This window comes from Centrocercus urophasianus, unplaced genomic scaffold (genome assembly GCF_019232065.1).
Source record: "Centrocercus urophasianus isolate 14NV4802_14NV808 unplaced genomic scaffold, USGS_Curo_1.0 seq_10, whole genome shotgun sequence".
NCBI classification, from domain to species: domain Eukaryota; kingdom Metazoa; phylum Chordata; class Aves; order Galliformes; family Phasianidae; genus Centrocercus; species Centrocercus urophasianus.
Genome location: NW_024884142.1, coordinates 83,561,594 through 83,583,216, shown reverse-complemented (window position 1 = coordinate 83,583,216; position 21,623 = coordinate 83,561,594). Strand labels below are relative to the sequence as shown.

General features: G+C 34.8%; 1 protein-coding gene across 1 annotated transcript in view; it reads left to right on the top strand.

Moving 5' to 3' along the window:
* Positions 1–21,623, top strand: part of USH2A (usherin) — a 371,535-nt gene that overhangs the window by 56,056 nt on the left and 293,856 nt on the right. The window contains exons 11-14 of the mRNA XM_042813358.1: positions 2,004–2,199; positions 5,517–6,158; positions 13,078–13,261; positions 18,406–18,569. Of these exons, the coding sequence (XP_042669292.1) occupies positions 2,004–2,199; positions 5,517–6,158; positions 13,078–13,261; positions 18,406–18,569 (1,186 nt within the window). The remainder of the gene's footprint in view (positions 1–2,003; positions 2,200–5,516; positions 6,159–13,077; positions 13,262–18,405; positions 18,570–21,623) is intronic.

The window sequence follows — 21,623 nt, the reverse complement described above, 5'->3', positions numbered from 1 at the left end:
TTGCCTGACTGGTAGTTTTAAAATAAAAACAGCAGTTTAACTAGGTTTTGGTCTGGTATCATTTAAATGACTTCATAAAAGTAAAAAAAGAAATTACACCTAAGTAATTTATGGTAGCTTTTTTTTTCTAGTGTGATGCAGATACAATCCCAATATACTTAACTGTGATGATATACTATGCTGTACTAACTGCTAAATTCCAAAAATCCAAAAAAGAGAAGCGGAAAAGTCCTGCTCCAACCCTGCTACAGCCCACAGAATACAAAGCTGACATGAGGCTTATAGAATTTCTGGAATGAAGGGTTTCTTTAAACAGAAGTCAAGAAACTCTGGAACTCACCTGCAGAATGGGATTTCCCAGACTTTTTCTCACTGTCACTGTCCTGCAGATGGCTGTATCTAACCCTGTATAGCTACATGTTCTTGTGCAGGCAGCTGCAAAACTGCAAATATGCCTTGCTGGTGTTGCAAACTGGAAACAGGCAAGGTAGAGTGGAATATGTAATTTATGTGTCATGGTGTTTGTGGAGTGCTTTATTCTTAAAAGCTTGAATTCAGTTGAACGTGTCATGTTGAGTTAGTTACCCATGACCAAAAACCCTTGTGTAAAGAGCTTTTGGCTTTATGTTTTTATTGAGAACAGTGTGACATCCTTAGGCAAGCGATGATGTACACAATTTATACATAGCATGTAAACTATCAATGAAGAAATCTGGGGGACTGCTTGGGTCTTTAGTTGATCAAGAATTCTCTCTAACCTGTGAAAGTTTTCTCAGCCTTGAATACTGTGGTGTTGTACCAGGGATTACAGATGTGAATGGCTGACATTTAATTTCTGTCACAATGTGACAAAAGAATGGCCGAATTCTTTTCTGTTTCAAAAAAAAAAAAAAAAAAAAGTTTTATTTCTTTATTTTTATATTAATTTAAAACAAATGAAATGGAGGAAGAAAAGTATTTCTTCTCAACTTTAGTCCATTCTTTCTCCTAGGGAGCACTCAACACTCTATCTTCTGTTCTCTTTTCAGTTTTGCATTGAGATCTGAAAATTCTCTCATTTTTTAATGGCTTTTTGATTTACTGTTTTTATTTTTTTTTAATGTTTCTTGGATATGGATTTTATTTATTTAATTTTGCCTAAACTCATATTTCTTTGTTGGTTTGACTCCCTACTGTCATCTGTGCATTGTCCGGTGCCTTGTTTTCCCTGTTTCTCTGCCATTTCCCTTTCCTTGTGGGAAGTTTTTCCATCATATTGGAAAGCGATGAATGTAGCAATTGTTTTCTTTTAAGGTTTTCAGAGTTTTGAAATTAGCTTTTTAGATTCCCTTAAATTTCGCAGTTTACAGCTCAGGCAAAACAAAGAATGCCTTGGAGCCTTCCAACTAGTAATTCTGTCCATTTAGGGAGCAGGAAAGGACCATCCCAGCACTGAAATAGAATACTAGGATCCCAGATGAACCCAGAAAACAGAGAGAGGGTTTCAAGTACTGAGCCATTAGGTCACATCCTTTTGCCAAAGAGGAATTTATATTTGATGAATAATTAGAGAAGAATCTGTTGTTTTCTTTATTCTCAATTAGCTACCGTTTTCACTTAAATAAGAAGATAATGATAAATGAATATCTTTGCCTTTTAACATAATACAATATTGTGTAGTAACTGATTTACAAAACTGCTTTGATTTCAATAGAAGTCATCATTTACACAAAACTTCTTTGTATTTAGTCTTTCAAGTCCAGGTGTTAAATAGTGCTGCACTGTTTACTCAATTCCTTTTTTCCTTCTGTTTAACTCTAGTTAAAAAGGAATGATTACATTGATTCTCTTTTTTTTTTTTTCCCCCTCAAAACAATTTAAAGTATGTGTTACATAGGCTTATTTTTTTCTGTTCCATTTAAAGTTTTCTCCTCCCGGACTTATACTCCCATTCTTGTTGCTAATGAGTGTGTCATCTAAAAATAGATATGTTCATCATTCTATAATATTTTGTATCTTTCTAGATTGGAGGCCAGTGTAATTGTAAGAGACATGTGTCTGGCAGACAATGCAATCAGTGCCAGGAAGGATTCTACAATCTACAACAGTCAAACCCTGATGGCTGCAGTCCTTGTAACTGTAATACCTCTGGGACAGTCAATGGAGATATTACCTGTCACCAAAATTCAGGCCAGTGCAAGTGCAAAGCAAATGTTATTGGTATGTGTAATGCAAGAGTTTGGAGCCATTTTTCTTGTTATCTCTGGAAGTAAAAAACTCTTGATTTCTAAATGAAAAGTGCAGTAAACTTCTTTGCTGAAGGCAGATTTTAAGAATGAATAAAATTAACTGTTGGAAAATTATTAATTTAATAATTCTATGAAACTACAGCTTGAAGTTCAGTTTAATCAACCCTTTAGAAGTTTTTTTATGGTGTAGTTGCATTACCTTACATAGCTCCATATTAATAAGGCACAGAAATAATGTAATTTGCTTACTGCATAGATGTTTCTTTTAGGAAATTAACACTTTTTCAAAATGTTTTATACTTAATGAGTTCTAAGCAAATAATTTCCAGGCCAGTTTTCTTAATATAGCAAAATAAATGGATTTTTTTTTTTCTGAAAATATCCTGTGCTACAGGGTCCTTTGTGATAAATCTATCCATTTTTTTCTATTATATTTCTTTGAACTGTTCCTATGAAATGCAAAGTAAGTCAACATAATTCCACAGATCATGTACATAGCTAGGGTTAGTTATCAAGGGCCACATAATTTTAATTTTGTAATTCAATGCCAAGCTGATTATAATAAACTGCTGCCTTCTGTGTTATTTATCATTTTTTTTACAAGACGTGCTTTTTTGTTTGTTACTCCCACAGGTATTTTTCAGAAATTAGATTTGATTATAGCAATTTATTACTTCCAGCATATTTGAGGGGAGCCACAGCCACATAAGGACAAAATTTATCAAGTGCCCAAAATACACAGTATATATGATACACTTTGAAATGTTGATGTATGGGAATATTATGCAAGGAGAATTTCCTGATAAAGTGAGCCTTGCATGGTAACTGTATGTCTCAGGCTATACATGTCTCAAGAAAAAAAAAACTCTTTTCCTTCGTTGTTATTAGAGCAATTAGTAATGTATTCTTTCAATAATTAACCTTGGTTGTAGATTGTTTTAAAAATATTCAAGTTCCTATCCATTTACAATTCACTACTTTATAAAAAGTGACTTATTTGTAAAATTGTGAACATGTCTTTGTCTCCCTTTATTCTCATTGTGGCTGGAATTTCTAAAAGGCAATACAAAATAACAGCAAATAACAGAAATAAACAAGCATAAGTCCAAACCATTTCTATCCTCTTTCTGTGGATATCATAGCTATGCTTTCCATATGATAAAGAGGATGCTAAGAGTCAAAAATAACATTTGTGACGTCTTCTGTGCATTGTGTAGCCATTCTGTACATTATATATACATAAATACGTATAAATATAATATATATATAATGTGGTTTACGCTGTTCTTAATTATGCTTTCTTTGCATACATTTTGTTTAGTATAGGTCTTCCTCTGTGTCTCTGAAAACCTTTTTCTTAACTCAGTGCAAGTTCAGTGTATGAGACATTCTTAGGTATTTCATTGACTACACGTTTAAAATATTTTCTTTCTTTAGTGGAAACAATATTTACTTCTATTTCCATTAAAATACAGTATAGAAAAAATGCATACCACTTTGCTTTTTGCAAATTTATCTATTGAGATAGGAGGCTTTTGTTACAAACATTTAACTGTTAACAGGATAAAAACCTAATTCTTTCTGGACCGATTCTCTCTGTTTTCCATATCAACTGTAAATAGCCTTGTAGTATAGGCACATGTGCAGTAAACTTTAACAAAGAAAGCTTCCCTCTTTGGGTTTGTAAATTGTTTTTTAGAGCAATCAGTCTATTGCCCTTTTATCTATTTAAATAAACACGATAACAGAAAAATGCAACTATGTATGATGGTGTTATGAAACATGAACTGTTAGAGTTAACACAAATGTTAAATCTTACTAATGATTCTATCACCAGTAAAATACATTAGCACCAATAATTTTATTAAAGTAGGTCATTCATCTAGAATAAAAAGGTAGAAGAATGTGAATTAAATGCCAAGCGTGCTAACTCCCCTGTACTTGTTAACATTGAATGTGATGCCCTGTAGGCCTTCCTCAGTATCGTTAGGAATAGATTACCTGTCAGGAATATGTATGGCATATTCAAATAAGCACTGCACATATTTTTAAAACTGATATGATATGAATCCATGTAGACCAATTTTAATAGTTCAAAATGAGTCATAATTCTTGTTAACAATACAGTTATTTTTAAAATTTGCAGCAATAGTGGTCCTTTTTTATTTTCCTTATTGAAATTAAATGATATGCCTTAGGTGAGTCATTCATCACTGCTAAAGGAACTTGCCTTCTGTTGGAGTTTTTGAGTTTTTATCCATATGTAGAATGTATTTCCTACCATATTTTATTTTTATTTTTATGTAGGTATAATATACTGAATGCATGTTTGTATTTTTTTATTATTTTTAAGTAATAATATTTTGCTGGAAGATAGTATTTTTTTTTTTTCTGAAGCAGAAATTAAGTGATGGCTTCACAGTGAAAGATTTTCCCACTGCTAGGGGAAATACATAACTGAATTTGCATTTTTCATATAATAATCTAGTTTGCTTTCTTGTAATGTACATTTTATAAACTAAAATACAAATGCTATCCCTTGGGGCAGAGATAAAGCAAGCAATGACTTTGAAAACAGAGCTAATAAAACCACAGGATGAAGTGTGAAGAAAACAGTTTAGATTTGAACGTACTATTGGAGTTAACTAAATCATACATTTGGATAAAAATATTACATTTTGGATTATGGAAAACATTTCCTGCTTTCAGTAAAATTTTTCAGCCAACTTTCAGCTAACAATAAAAACCAACATGAACGTAATCATTGATCAAACCAAAGTGCAGTATTAAGTCATCATAATTAGTGCTGTGTTTTACTTAAATATATTTTATGTCTTCAATGTAGTACGTAAATCTATTATCAGAACTGATTGAGAACCCTGTGTAATTTCTTGATATTGCATTTCTACATAATAGGGAGAATGGTTCATGGAAGCATTTCTCATGCAAGAGGTATTCTTCCTGGGAACAGAAGTGATCTCTTTTTTTTTGTCTTAGAAATGCTACAGAGAATCTCTTGTAGAAGTATCTTAAATTGTATTGAGAAGCCAACAGAAATGTATTACTTCTGGAACAAATTGGAAAAATAAACAGGTTTTGGAGATACCACTGCGCTTCAATTGATTTGTGCAGCCCTTTTGTTCTTGTTAATTATGCTGGCAAAGTGAAGAATATTAATCCTCTTTGTTTTTTCCAAGTGTAGAGTACTCATAGGATTTTTGAATTTAAATGTATGTCTTTTCAGCATATATATATTTAATTATTAATACTTTTTTTTTCTCTTTCCAGGTCCTAGGTGTGATAGTTGCAATTTTGGGTTCAAAGCTCTCAGATATTCTAATGAAGATGGATGTGAGCCTTGTTGGTGCAACAGCCATGGCTCGGTGAACCAGTTCTGCAACCCTCTCACTGGGCAGTGCAATTGTAAAGAACAAGTAAAAGGACTTCTCTGTGACACCTGCATGGACAACTTTTATGGGCTGGATGTAACTGGCTGTAAGGCTTGTGAATGTAACATTGCAGGGTCTTTTTCTGGAACTGTGTGTGATGCAAGGACAGGGCAATGTGCATGCAAACCGAATATTGGAGGAAGACAATGCAACGAATGCCTAGATGGCTACCACAGAATACAAGTAAATCATTCCTTTGTTTGTCTGCCATGTGATTGTGATAAGGCAGGTACAGTAAATGGCTCTCTGCTTTGTGACAAATCAACAGGACAGTGTCCTTGCAAAGCTGGTGTAATTGGCCTTCAGTGCAATCAGTGCATGCTTCACACATACAACCTCAGCATGAGAAACCTCCTTGGTTGCCAGCGTTGTGACTGTGATGCTAAGGGCACATTAGCAGGAACAGTTTGTGACCATGTTTCTGGACAGTGTGTTTGCCTGCCTCATCGTCAGGGGAGAAGGTGCAATGAGTGTAAACCAGGTAAGGAAATTGGAAGAAAATCTATCTGATGTAGGCAGTTTATTTGTCACATACTGTCATAGTTCCGGCAAAGTATTAGTGTCCTGATTAATATTAAATACTTTGTTGCTAGGGATTGTATAATTTGTTATTACTGTAGTTTAAATATGTCCAAGATATATTGTTCTTACAGATATTCAAAATCTATCCAATTCTTTATGATCTATTCACTAAAGAAGTCAGTGTAAGAGGTAAATTTGCATAGTTTAATGACCAGCAACTATCTTCATTTAAAAAAAAAAAAAAAAAAAAAAGGGAGAGAAAGGCAGAGCGCAAGCTCTTCACAAAAGGTACTTTGTGCATTAAAGCTGAGCATGGCAGAGAGGACCTCCAGGATACAGGTATGGAAATGTTTGGTTGAACTCAGATGATGCTGGCAAACCATATGTATGGGAAAGGTTGAGTCATGGCCTGAACCACTGTTTGATCACCTGAGTCACTGAGTCAGCCCTGAGCACAGGTGAAAGCAATTCAGCTGTTGACCGGAACGGGTGGAGCCTTGCTGCACTTTTCCTAGACTCCATTTAAGGGCTGATTGCTAATGGGGATCATTCTCTTTCTGGAGATTCCTCCTTTTGGAGTTTCCTACTGTGAGCGTTGGACATGGGTGAGCGTTTCATTTTTCATTGCACTTTCTGCCATGATGATCTTTCTAACTATAAACCTGTCCTAACCATGCCGCTCTTCTAACTTTGCATTTGTTAGTTGTACACCGTAGAATCACAGAATGGCTTGACCACCCAGTTCCAACTCCCTACTATGGGCAGAGCTGCCACTCACCAGAACAGGCTGCCGAGGGCTTCATCCAACTTGGTGTTGAATGCCTTCAGGAATGGGGCATCTACAACCTCTCTGGGCAGATGTGCCAGGGCCTCACCACACTCTAAGTAAATCTTCTGAAATCTAGTTTAAATCCCTTGTCTTTTAGTTTGAAATCATTCCCCCTTGTCCTATCACTATCAAACCACATAAAAAGTTAATCTGCCACTGCTTGTAAGATCACTATAAGTACTGGAAGGATGTAATTAAGTCTCCCCAGAGCCTTCTCTTGTACAGCCCAGCTCCCTCAATCTTTCTTTGTAGGAGAGGTGCTCCAGCCCTCTAGCAAGCTTCGTTGCCTCCTCTTGACCTGCTCCAACCAGCTCCGCATCTTTGTTGTGCTAGCAACTCAGACTTGGATACAGTACTCCAGATGAGGTCTCAAGAGGGCAAAGTGAGGCAGAGGAGGAAAATCACCTCCCTCTCCCTGTTTGGCCATCCCTCTGCTGATGTAAACCAGGATACCGTTGGCCTTCTGGGCTACAATTGCACATTGTTAGCTCTCTTAAGCTTTTCATCCACCAGAAATGCATACCTGAAGCAAATACGATTCCCTGCCTTGCTCTGTTGAGGATGTGCTAGTTCTGCAAGGAATGCTTGCAGTTTCTCCCTGCGAGTAGCTGATGCTGCAGTATCAGTTCAAGGTTTCATACTGTATTGCTGTAAATGGAGTCCAAATGTTTATTATATGTGGGTAGCTCTGCAGTTACAACTTAATGTTTTTGTTTTAAATAGTAGCTGGGTAAAGTAAAACTATGGGTGATATTAACTACATGTAATAATATTAAACAGATTTAGTTCATGTTAAATACATATGCAATTTATTAAAACAGCAGGTCACATTAAAAGGTTCGTTATAGCTCCATTGGTTTTAATATGCCATTCAATAATTTGAACAGAGGTTAAAAAAGCTGCTTAACCTCCATTAAGTATTTTCGGAAATATTTTAATTTAAAGTATTTTAGGTACATATACTAATAAATAAGGCACTGTTCTGTTTTTCTTAGTTCCTCCTCCAGAGCTATTTGACCTACTAACCCTCTACAGCAACCACTTAATCAGAGATCAGCAGAGGAGTGATGTCAAGGCTTCCTGAGTCAGTGACCGCCCTCGTCCTTGAAAAAGAAAGACCAGGGTTTATGCAGAGCTAAATGGTTTAGAGAGGTTTAATTGATAGTATGAACAGACTGGTTTGTGGAAAATCCTGCATGGCACTCAAAGGAATACTTCTACAACAGCTCTTTTTTTTTTAAAAAAAAGAAAAAAAAAAAGAAAAAACTTGCTGTAAGAGCCATATTTAAAGTAGCTAGGAAGCATGTGTAAGTGTATATGTGATGAACATTGAGCTTTCTTATTTAGGTGGAAGTTTAGGTTCTTAACACTGCTACTTTTACTGTAGCGCAGTTGACTGTGATATTTTCACTAGCATTTAGATGTTGATCTTAGTCTGAGCTGATTTAGAGATTTATTGCATATAGATTTTATATAAATTCTTTGTTTATGTATTCCAAGTGAACTATACATAAGGCAGGATTGACTGTGTCTGGGAAGTTGTGACATAGTGGTGAATTGTTTACTGCTGGCAGCTAGCTAGAAGCAAGTAGATGGAAAAAAAATAAAATAAAACAACGAACAGAACAAGAATTTGTAGAAATTCAGACTATCCTAGCAGGTCATTTTTAGCAGGTCTTGGTAAATCAGAACTGGAAACAAGATAAAATGCAACAACAAAGAGTAAAATGTAGTAGTGGAAAAGTATAACTAAATAGGAGAGATGAATCATTTTGGACAAGGTTGTACATCATAGAAGTATGAAGTCTTGAAAAGATGACTGTAAACTCCCAGTTTGAGTAAAACTAAAAGCTTTTGTAAAGAACTTGCAGTAGCCTTCTATTACGTAAATTGTATATTATGTAACTACTTGGAGAAAAATATTTATTATATTATTAGGTATGGTAAATTCTTCTGTTTATAGTACTAGTATTCAGTTGTAGAAGTATAGAAGAATGTAATTGGCTTCTTGTACACTGAAAACTTCCTTGGAGTTGCCTTAGGACAAAGATAAGAAAATGCACTCTGAACATATAGAGAGTATAGTTAAAAGCACACCAGTAATTAGTGAAAACTTGCATCCATCCCTCAAGCATGCTGAGGATTTCTTAGGCTGTTGGAGCATTTCAACATTAAGTTTTTTAGTAGAATATAGTTTGTCTTTTTTTAAACCACTCATGTACTTATATCTCTTGTACACTTAATCTTATTTGAAGTAACTTCCTGATTATATCTCATCTTCTGTATACCTCAAGAAAATTTGAGAAGTTTCCAGAAGTTATTAAAATCTTAATGCAAGAAGTGTTGCCATCAGAGACAAATTGAAAGCAAATATAACTTCAGGAAATTATTTGAGAAATTCCACTTTTGCAAAACTGTTTTCAAAGCATTCAGAAAGGTACAGCATCTGTTTTGTTGTATCCATGACCTGCTGTCTTGCATTGTATTCTGACAGACGTAATATTCTTGGCAGATTTCTGTGTACTTGCATATATGTTTCAACTAGTATTTAAAAAGACAGCAAAAATTGATTCTAACAGGGAATTGAACAACAAAAATGCAGTTTTACCTTATCTTGCATTTTGAGATGTCCAAGGTTGCGGTAGTAGAAACTTGATCTTTCTAATCCCAAATAGGAGTGAATGGTTTGTCCCTGCCTTATTCCACAGCTGTGGCTCCATGCTAACTGGGGTTTGTTCCATACAAATCCTGTCTGACACAAATCACAGATCTTGAATCTGTTGTATAGAATAATGAAGCTTTCTGTACAAACTGCCTCTCTTGGCCAGCGAACATGAAGTGACCAAGTTATCAGTGTTGCTAATTACATTTTGAAGCACAGACTGTAGTTAAGAAATGAGTGCTACTGCTGTTGTTGATAAGCACGTAAATGTGCTAAGTAATTTTTCAGGTGTTTCTTTTTCATGAGATATACAGTGGGAGAAGTAATATGACTGTGATTAAAAAAGGAAGATGAATACTTTGCTGTGACTTTCATTCTTCCTTTTGAAGAGTGTTTGATTGACAAATGTGATCAGTTATGGTTGAATTGGAAAAAAATCTGACAAAGAATAAGCATAATACTAGCTATATACTTAGATCTTGTAGAGATTTGCAGTGGCTGTCTTAAAATTGGAAATTGGCTCTTTTATACAACAGTGGATCCTTCATAAAGCAACTTTTATGAGCCCTTCTAACCTTACTGTAAATTAAGATTGCATTAAGTTGTTTCTTACTCCTTCCTGTCAAATTATAGGAGGTGGAAGTAAATAATAATAATAATAGTTATGACAACCGGTATTAATTTGTTATCCTCTCATCTTTTCCTATACATTAATTGTGGTAATTAATTTACCTATAAATATTTTGAGAGGTAGACTAACTCATGCTTTCCCACCCCTCACTTTTACTTTAAAAATCGATTACTAATTGCTACTTTCAAATTTTTAATCTATCAGGATACATGGTTAAATTTTCAGAGCATCTGTGGAAGATTATCATAATAAAAATATAATACCAAATCATTTACTCCTCTACAGTGGTATGGCTATTATGACATTAGGGTAGAAATTAGAGCCAGGCTGTTTAATGTTAGAATATAGATTCTTTGCAGTTTTTTTTTCTGCTGTGACAATAGCAACATACATTATACTGATCAGTCCTGCTCAGATGAAATTCATTTCCATAGCAGATGTGGCTTACTTATTTAGTATGATCTTTTCTTAGGCATTAATTTTATGCAAAATTTCTCATAGACAAAAATCTGTTTCAGCTCATATGCTTATCATTTACTACAGCTGTAAACTGGGTTCTGAAGAAGTACTTTGACCTTCTGCTGGAGTCCAGGCTTAACTTGTTTCCTATCTTCCTGTTACGTTCTCTGAGTGGAGTAGTTCATTGTGCTCAAGAGTGACATTGCTGGGAAATGGTCTTTCCTTATTTATGCACAGGATGAATACTTTACTGTGCAGACAACTGCAGTATGAGATAATACATGCTGCCTCACTAATAACTTCAAGCTATTCAGTCTCTGTGGTGGCTCACTTCGGGGCCTCTCTGGAATAAAGTGCCAACAGCATGGTTTTTTTATGATGCGGATGTATGTTAACTGGAGACTGATATCACTTCAGTGTCCACTTGAGATTTATCTCACTGAGGATCAGAGGCTAAACTTGAACAAAGATTTGAGCAGTAAAATTCTAATGTTTTCAATTTGTTTAGTTCTTCTACTATTTGGATATGAGCTCACAGTGCAACACCACTGTGAAGTCAGAGAATACCACCCTAGGGGTGTATATATGAAGCAATCTCATGTAAGAGGAAAATAAATAATAAGGCCGTTGGCAATACGAGATTTTACAATACAATTTTGGGCCCCTTGTTATAAAACAAGGCATCAGAAAGTTATTGGACAGTGAAAAAGATTCAATAACTGAGAATATGACTGTGGAGAAACTGATTGAACTTGATCTGTAGATGGGGAAAGTGTCTGAGGAATCTTTGCAAAGCTGCATATCTTCTTGACTAAGGATGAGTTTTCATTTGTGCAATAATAACTAATAGTAAGCTGACAGAGCCAGAAATTTCTTGTGGCCCTGTCTTAGGACCAGCGCTTGAAGATTGGTACTCGCTGCTGACAAGTGATAGTTAAGATTGCATCATCACTGTTTGCTGAACTCATATGCGTTGCTATATTTTTTTAATCAAATGTACTACTCTGAAAGAAACTTCAAAGCAGTTTGAAAAGCTCAGTGAAATAAACATAATCATGTGAGAAAAGAAAATAATTTTGGAGAAATATATAATTTTATTTCTTACTAGTATTCAATTATTTGAATTGTCTTCTCATGTGGCATATAGAAAAGAATTTAGTAAGAATGCAATGAGATCATAGAAGAATAGATTATACAAATGGTGCATCATCACTATGAATTGTGCTAAAAAATCACTTGTCATTTCAAGTGAGGCTGCAAATTCTTCAGTGTCCATCTTGGAGCTATATATAGTCTATGTGAATGTATTTATTTGTAATAGGTTAGAAAGCTGCATGGATAAACATTGCTTGTGAGGGGAACAGGGTGAAAAGTAGAATGGCAGAAGCATACTGTGTGGAAGGTAAAGTTGAATGTTTCCGTTCATAATTTGAAGTAATTTGAAACGGGAAAAGAAAGATAAGGTTCAGAATGAAAGCTTTTTAATAGCAGATTAAAAAGTAATCTGCTATTTGTATGAAATAACATTTTATATAATAACAATATATGAAATATATTGAATATTCATATATTGAATATATGAATATTCATATATAATATGAAATAATAATTTGTATAAAGTAACATTTTTTTTCAACCACTTACTATTTCTTTTTTTTTTTTTGTGAATGTGAGTAGAATACAAGAATTTTAGTATGAGTCAAAAATTTTTTATGTGGATCTGATAATGCTGACCACATATAGGTGTTTGTAAGAAACATCCATATATTCCAAGGGTTCAGCCCACCACTGGCTGAAAAAAATTGAGTGACTTTAAGAAAACGTGCATCTCTCCTACTTTGCAGCTCCGTAATATTGACCGTTGTCAGGGGTGGCATCAAACTAGAGTAGACAAATGCCTTTTCTTTCATACTACTACTTATGTTTCCAGCTTGCGGTGTATTTGTCAGTACCTCTCATGTCCTTTGGATCTTTACTTTCCCATGGACCTCCCATGCTAATGACCTCCCCTAATTTGGTTTGCTCTGTTTCAAAAAAATCTAAATTAGCAATTAGAGGATGAATAACACTTTTAGAATGTGCCAGTGAGGTTTAGGAGCTCTGCTCTGCAGGAAGACTATGTTGCTTTGGGTTGGAGGTGTGTGTGTTTATTACCTAATCTATGGTTCTGATGTTTCATCCCCATTTATAGACAAGTTAGTCTGCTCATTATAGAGCATATTATAGACAATCAAGCTGCTCATTTTTTTACTTAGATTCTTCTACTGCCTATTCTCAAAGCTACTTCTGTTTTTCAGGTTTTTATTTCTCTCCATCCAGTGTCACTGGCTGTCTGCCGTGCCTGTGCCACACAGCTGGCTCAGTGAATCAGGTGTGTGACAAGCTAACTGGCCAATGCATTTGCCAAGATATCTCTGTAACGGGACGGACATGCGAACGCTGCAAAGAACATCATTTTGGATTTGACTCTTTCACAGGGAGGTGAGTGTGTGTTTTTTGTGGTTCAATTAAAGCATCCTCTATGTTTTTGTCACAGTAGCTTATTCTACATTTTCAGTGACAAAAAGTAGTTGCTCAACATAACAATCTTCTGGATTCTTGCATGTGCTTTGAGTAAGTTATGCAATTTTCTGTGCTCACATGTGCTGAAATAAGAAAAAGTTATGACACAGATTAGAGCAGAGCAAATATGATAGCTATGTAAAGCCAATATCGTCTAATGTTAGAGCTATTGGTAATTGTTTCACTTCAGTTAAAGCCAGTATCGTCTAATGTTAGAGCTATTGGTAATTGTTTCACTTCAATTCAGTGGTGTCTTCTGTAAGACATTGTTTTGTGAGAGGTTAATCAGCGGCTAATAAATTATTTTCAGTTATATATAGGAAATGTAATCTACATCCATACATGCAGAATGTTTTTGAAAAATTCCAGGCATACGATCTAATGGAAAATTAAAAATTTTACAGATATTCCTTGATTTCAAAATTTTTTTTGACAGCAGCAGTAGAAATACAGCACCTTTCCTCTTAAATATCTGTTGTTCTGAATGTGCGTATTCTTTTCCTGCACGCATGTGCCACAGAATGAATTGTTTATCTATGTACCCAGGGTCTTTATGTGCACTGAAATTATATGGATATATTCCTTGGAATGTAAGGGGAAAAATGTATCTATAGGTAAGGCATTGTTATTCCAACTATTGCTCTATCTTTCTCTTCCAGGGTTGTCTTTTTTTTTTTTTTTTTTCTTAATCCTCACCATCTCAATTTCTTTTTAAATATTGTCCAGAAAGATTGCACAGCTCTCATGCTATCATATTTTCATGCAGACTGATGGCGTTAGCTTTTTTAATGCTTATTTTTTTTCCCTTTAAGAAACAAACAAAACTGAAAAAAAAAACCAACCCCAAACAAAAAAAAAACAAACAAACAAAACATAAAAAAATAAAACCCCACAAACTTAAGCAAAATGTGTAAAATATTCATCCCCTGTGCTCCTTTCCCCCCAGTTAGTGTGGGGTAGACATGCTTTTAGGCAGTGATTATCAGTCGTGTCTGGCAGATACTTGACACTATTCTGCAGATTTTTCACTTTTATGTTACTGTATCTCATTAAGAGATTTAAAAAATTTTTTTTTTTTTTACTGTGGTGGGTCACAGAGGCTTCTGCTAATGGTCATAAAGTAATTTGTAGGAATGAGGACTTCCTATCTTCACTTCCTGTCATTCCTAATGGTAAGAAATAAAATTAGTACAATATTCACATTCTCTTTTAAATATTTTTATTATTATTACTAATCTTTTTTTTTTTTTCAGTTACTAGAAATAGATGTTTTTTTTCCTCAGTTTTAGCATATGAGTTAAGGGTTTAGATTTTGAACTAGATGTTTATCTCCCATTACTTGCCTTTTGAGCTGTCTTCTGAAATTCAAAATACAGAAATATCTACATAGGAAATAAGTCTCACCTTGTAAAGGGAAGTTCATATAGTTCTGGATCATGAATTGGAGTTGGCTTTAATGCCTTAATACTACTTAATCCTCATGACAGTATTGAAGACTGCTCCAGTAGTATATTAACATGATTAACTTGTGTTGCGTACGCTTGCCTTTTGGTTAGCCTCTACTCGGGCAGTGTACTTCCTTTCCTCAGGCACAGCCACTTGTCCACTGAAAACGTTAATTTAAGTCTTCATTTGTTAATCTATTTTAATCAATTTCTTTGAGTGTTAATATCTTTTTAAAAAGAGCAGTATGCTCTTTTTTTTCTTTGTAATACTGCGAAGCCATTGAAACTATTCTGTTCCAAGTGTCTTTTAAGGATTCTTCAGTAATAGAATAAAAAGGATATGAGTTATCAGTAGTGGCAAAGATGTGTCTGCCTTAGCACAGTAGAAGAAAAGAAGCAGAAGTTGTGACACATGGGAACTGTGAGCCTTTAAAACTCTGAGTCTTAGAGGAATGTATGTGTGTGCTGGTTTCTTCTGTGGTGGTTTTAAGATAAAATAAATTCTATATTTTTTAATACATTTCAGCTTATGAAAGATAATTTCCTCAACAATCAGTGAGTTAAGAGGTTCTGGTTGGTTGCAGTGGCCTGAACCCACAATTGTGGTTATTGGTACACTTGTGAAAAGCCATACCTTAGTATTGTTTACTTTAATGAACTGGTCAATGAGCATCACAAATTGTTTATCTGTATATATATATATCTTGACGGATTACTGTTTATGAAATCCATTTAGCAAGTGAGGTTTTCCCGTAAGGATGAAAAATGAAGATTTTAAACAGATTGCTGGAGACGCTGTAACTGCACCTAGAGAGTCAATGTAATAAAGGTTTCTCTATATTAATATTACAAAAGCCATTTATCCTCACAAAATCAATATTGCAATTCATCTTGGCCTGACACTTCTCTTTCCACGTTTTAAAAGTCTGTTTTCCCTGATTATATATAATTCTATTTTAATAAATCACAAATATATTTGACTCAGAGTATCCTAATGAAGTTGCATTTAACAAGGCCAGAAAAATTTCTTACACATTTGAAAGTTTCAAATAAAATATTATTTTTTTCAGTCCTTAATTGACTGAATCCTTAATCCTTACTCAGAATCATGAACTGTGCATAAAAACAAAATCAGTGCTAGAGTTCCGTAGTTAAAGAAAATGTGTCATCTTGATCCTGAAAATGTGTGCAGGTAATTGTCATCATATCCAGTTCCATGCATGCTTGGTGTCAGCAAGATCAGGACCTTAATTCTGTATAGAGGGAAACGGAGAGCCTACGCTTTTTCTAGGAGTGGAACTATTTCAAGTGAAAAACGACAGCCCCACCCTGTCAGGCAGTGAAAAGTATTACTGAGCTCTGTGAATGTATGTGTAAGTGAGTTTGATTGTCTTGTGTGAATGATAATGAAAACTGGAATACTCAGGAGGCCCTTAATCATAAGAGGTGCAGTAATACACAGGAGTGTGGGAAGGGAAACTTGTCTCTTAGTGTTTAGAGATCGAGATAATTTTGTTAATCACCTCTCACCCCCAAACTATACATACTAAATGTCATCACATAATGAAATAAAGAAATTATAAACTGCTGTCTTGCTGAGCAAATAATTCTGTCTTCTTTTTTTCCCTCCAACTAAACCATTTTTTTAAAGTCATGGTGTTTAAAAAGTCTAAACAAAACCTCTATTTGAAGGGGGATTTGGAAATGCTGTCTACAGATGAAAGGACTTAATACAGTATGAAAAAAATTGCCCTTTTCTCTTGACTATAAAAGAGAGCAAACTACAGAATAGTGGTTTCCAAGAGAGAATGTATTTTATTTATTCCCAAAGGGATATTAGTCCATAAAACAAATTTGCAGCTTATTTTGCAGCTTTAGCTTTTATCAGCCTTTTTAAGGGTGTTGAATGATTACCCAGGAGATCACACAGCACGAGCTGCTGTGGAGTAAAGGAGCTCTAATACAGAGAGCTCTGTGATGGGTAGGAAATATATGTGAAGAGTTTTCTTAAACTTGTTTAAAAATCTGTCACATTTAATGTCTATTTCACTGATTATTGACCTGAATTTTTGTGTCCTAATGTGAAAACACTTTCCACCCTCCCCTCCTTTTTCGCTTGCCTTATAAAGCCGACACCTAAGTCACAACTGAACTCACTTTCCCTTCTGCCTCCTTACAGACAGAAGGAGATAGGCCAAGGTGATGGTGATGACTGCAAAAATAGTAAAGTAACTTGTGTAAAGGCACCACCACCTATCTTCTCATATCTGGTGAAACTGGCCAAGGGAAGAACATTAGAGAATAAACTCTAGTCTGACTTTAACAGAGTGGATGTGGCATGACTGCCTCTCCCTTGGGTTCTTCCAGAGACATCTTGGGACCTAGCACCCAGAATAATTTAAGATTCCCTTAAGACCGATGCTGCTTGTTCGTGAAGTGACTTTTGCAGCTTAGGACAAGAGTAGTGTAGATTTTCCAGTATGTTTTTGCTGCACTGCACAGTCTAAAATTTCTCCAAGATTGATTTTTACAAAGTATTTTCAGTTTATTTCTCTTAAATCCCAATTTAATTATATTTTAAAATGCAGTGTTCTATTTGCCACTGTTAATTTCTACTCCTATGGCTAATAATGGCAGTCTCTAGTGAGTAGAAGAAGAGTATTTGAGGTAAAGAATAAATGCTTTGCTTAATTTCTGGGGTTTTGCAAGTCTTTGAATATTTTTGTATAATCAGACCTTGGTTTTCCTGCTTTGGATGTGTGTCAATAAATAAATAGTATACCAAGTGGAAAATCAAGCTGATCATGAGAGGTCCCACATGCAAAAGCCAACACAAAAATTATTCCAGAAAGTACTCTACTTTTACCAGGAAGATTTACAGAATTGATATCTAGTATTTGTATGAGCAGATGCTTTTATTTATTTTTATTACACATATAGATTAATTTAACCATCTAGTTAAATATTCACTTCAATTATTTTCAATTTTGTCTTTCAGGCAGCAAATAAAATGAGCTTTCTGTTAAAATATTCACATATTTCTGTTAAAATATTCTCCTACTTTGCTTATTTTTGCTATTTTAATCAGATTTTCTCAGCGTTTTTCTTCACATTTTTTTTTTCCTTCATTTGCTGTTTGTTTTTTTTTTTTTTTTTTTCCTCCTTCAAGCTGCTTCTGTTGGAAATTATTCTCATTTTAGCAAAAACCAGGCTTTCATTAAAGCAGATGTTTTGTGCAGGAACCAGTAAATCTGACTGCATGTGTTACCCTAAACTTTGTGCTGGAAACATTGTACATGAAAGCACTGCAGGACTGAGTGTGTAATGTAGTTATCACCAAACATTACTATGCATTTGATAGAGCTTTAATTCTGAGCAGATTTCATATAGATTAAAATATCATTCTGGCATTGAGATTTTAATTTTTAATGTGTGCAACTTTTAAAAATTACTTTTATTTCTTTTAGGCTAATGGATTTTCTGCTGTGTCTCCGGCTACTTAACTTTTTATGATTTTTTTCATTGTGTCACACAAGAATCTTTTAAACAAAACCCTACTGTGCTTAATTGAAGTGTTAATGTGTTTTGATCAATTCCTTGGTTTGCTTTTGTTTATAGATGTCAGCACTGTAATTGTCATCCTGCAGGAGCCATTAGTGGTACTTGTCATCTTGTTACTGGACAATGTGTTTGTAAACAATTTGTAACTGGCTTGAAATGTGACAACTGTGTTCCGGATGCCAGTAATTTGGATGTCCACAACGTATTTGGCTGTAGTAAAAGTAAGTGGATGTTAGGCCTTAAAAGCATCTTTCAAATTGATGCTTATTTATTGAATTAAGAAGTGTAAAATTAGTTCATCAGTACTAAAACTGGGTCTGACTCTTTTTCCTCCGTATTTCTTGCCCCGTAAGTATTTTCTGCTGTCAGTATCTTAGGAACCTTTTCTGTTGCATGTACAGAATGTTCCATGTCACACATGCAGCTCACTTGCTGTTCTAACCTACTTGAGAGGTAACCTACAGGTTCCTTCCACTTTCTAGTGCTTTCTTTTCAGTGACAAAGGAAGAATTCTCCTTTTAATCTCATGAATGCAAAAATATTTGTACAACTTACAGTTAAGTAGTCCCACCCCCCCCCCCCTTTTTTTTTTTTTTTTCCTTTGACAGGAATCAGAAGACCTGCCTTCAGAAGGTCTAAAAAACAGAAAAATGGAAGTTAATTAAAAATCTGGTCCTCAGTGCAGCGTAACTTTGCCTATCTCCTCATGCAGGTTTTGTTTTTTTTCAGTCAGTGGGAAAATACATGATATGATCAGAGCATTGTAAACTGGGGTGAATGAGGTTTGGCTAATGTTGTGCTGGTGGCCTGATCACAAAGTGTAAAGAGTCATGTTGCAATGCAACATCTGTTCTTTTTGTCCTTGCTGTGTGTCTGGATTTGAAGAGGTGGCAAGACTTTATGTCAAAATGAAATGTTCACATTGCTCACTGGTGCTGCACTGTCTTTTTGATGGCAGGGATTTTACAGGAGAGCAAAAGCATTATATGTAATAAGAAAACTCATTTTTTGAGTCGTCTTTAATTCTGAGCTTTGAGGGACGATACTATACTACAGTGACAAACTCTGACTGGGACCTGTGCTAAGAATGAAAAAGTTGTTCTACGTTGTTGTGGCACACTCGACTGTCATGTGCAGTTAAAAGCTCAGTCTTAAAAATTCTCATAACCACTGAATGAGATACTCTAGAGATGGTAATTGGTAACCTTCATCAGCAGACCTAATTAATAATGACATGACTGGTTGTATTGCGAGTTAGCACAAGAAGCCATGTGTAATGCAACAACAGGTTTAGGTGTTCCTAAGCAATTTCTGTGTGTTTCTCAATCTTCTTTCATGACAAGTATTCTGCATAGGCGGTTACATGTGATATATCTTTGTAATATATGTGTACTATAGACTTGCAAGCAGATCTGTATATGCACAAAGAGTTTGTTTACAGGGACACTTTGATTCCTGCTTGAATTTGGATTGTAAATACATTTGAATTTCAAATAATGTGCATTGCAAATTGCAGAATGCACAATATAAATAGAGTGAAGAGTCAGATCTGTTTCCAGAGGTGATAGCTCTCTAAGACTATTGTTAAAGACAGTTTTGTTCTGTTTCTTACGTTACTCTTCTGTAGTGCATATAGTATCTATTCAGTGTGTGCTGTTAGCTTGTTTCTTTACAAAAATGTTGAGAAGTTTCATTTGTACGTGTAATAATAATGCATTGATTTCTGTGATGCTATTCATCCTCAAAGTGCTTTAAAAACATAAACCAACCTAATTATTTATGTTGAGATATACATTGGATAAAGGTCAACTGCAGTTCAACTGTAAAATTGATTAATAATAACATGATGTAGATAAATAATATAATAGATTTTGTTAGAAAAATACATCAGGCAGTATTCTAAATGACAAGCAGAGTCCTCTTCTGGACATAAGTGATATAGCAAATGCTGTCTTTTGAATATTAATGCCAAACTACTTAGGTTGCTCTGAAAGTAATGCCTCCTATTTTATTTCCATGGGAATGACAACTGATGCAAAGACCACAAAAGCAGTGTTTGATACAGAAAATTCTCAGCTACAAAACACTGTTTTTCAGTGTAGTCACTACTATTGGCTATTCATTTTTGCCAGCAATGAACAAGAGCCTGCATACTGTGTTTGTAAAAATCCGCATGGCCACGCAGAGCAAGGCATGCCTTTCAGGCCACTGCTGCCACTGCTGAAATGCACTACCCACCACCATCTCACTGTGCTCACATCCACTGTTTGATCTACAAAAACACTCAGCTAGTGTTAACGCTTGTTAGTGGGTGCCTTTTTTTTTTTTTTTTTTTTTTTTTTTTTTGCATGGAGAAATTCATTGACACTCCTTGCTTTGTATGCACTTCCTTGTCGCATGCCATTCTGTGAGAGTGCCCCTCTGCTGCCATCTATTACAAGGTAATAGCATGTAATGGAACACTGTTGGGAAGGTTCAGTCTCTACTGCCATACCACCAACGTCTGCCTTCAGTGTCGAGAGCCAGCATAATAAAATAGGAGGCACTACTTTCAGAGCAACCCTCCTACATTATGTAGAGAAGTGGAGCTTTGCCTTGCTTTGGTATGTGTGATTTTTAGTGTTGTAACACGGTATTTTGTTCATTTTAATTACAGGTGCAAATCTAAGTTGCTATCACTATAAAGCTAACAGTTCCTAATTCAGCTGAAATTGAAAGCTGTAGATTTGCAGTGAAACAACATTCTTTCTAATGGGAGATAAAGATTTTGCTCTCTTCAATCCAATGAACTCTTGAAATATTTTCTGCAATTTCTTGGCTGATAGACCTCAGTAGGAAATAGATTTTTCATTATTTTATTTTAAATAAGGAATTTCAACTGTTATTTTAGGTATATAAGAAAAACCCATACGTAATAAGACCCATCAGCATAATTCTCTACAGCTATCACTTGTGTGAATTGCAGTACTTATGTCATTTTGTGTGTCTTTTCCTCTGTTATTTTGCCTGAATAGATTTTTTAATTATGCTTTCTTGGACTGTATATATTAAACAAATATCCACATAATTTAGATTATGATAGTTTATAAATGGAGAAAAATGAATTAGCTATATGTTTCTAATGCTGACATGCCAAAACTTTTATTTCTCTTTCTAATTCTGCAAGACTTGGGTAGTGATTCCCAAACTTGTTTTTCTCTTTATTGATAATTGTGCAATTAAGTAGTACTTTTTCTATAGTTAATAGAGATGCTAGAGTAATATTTTGGTAAATA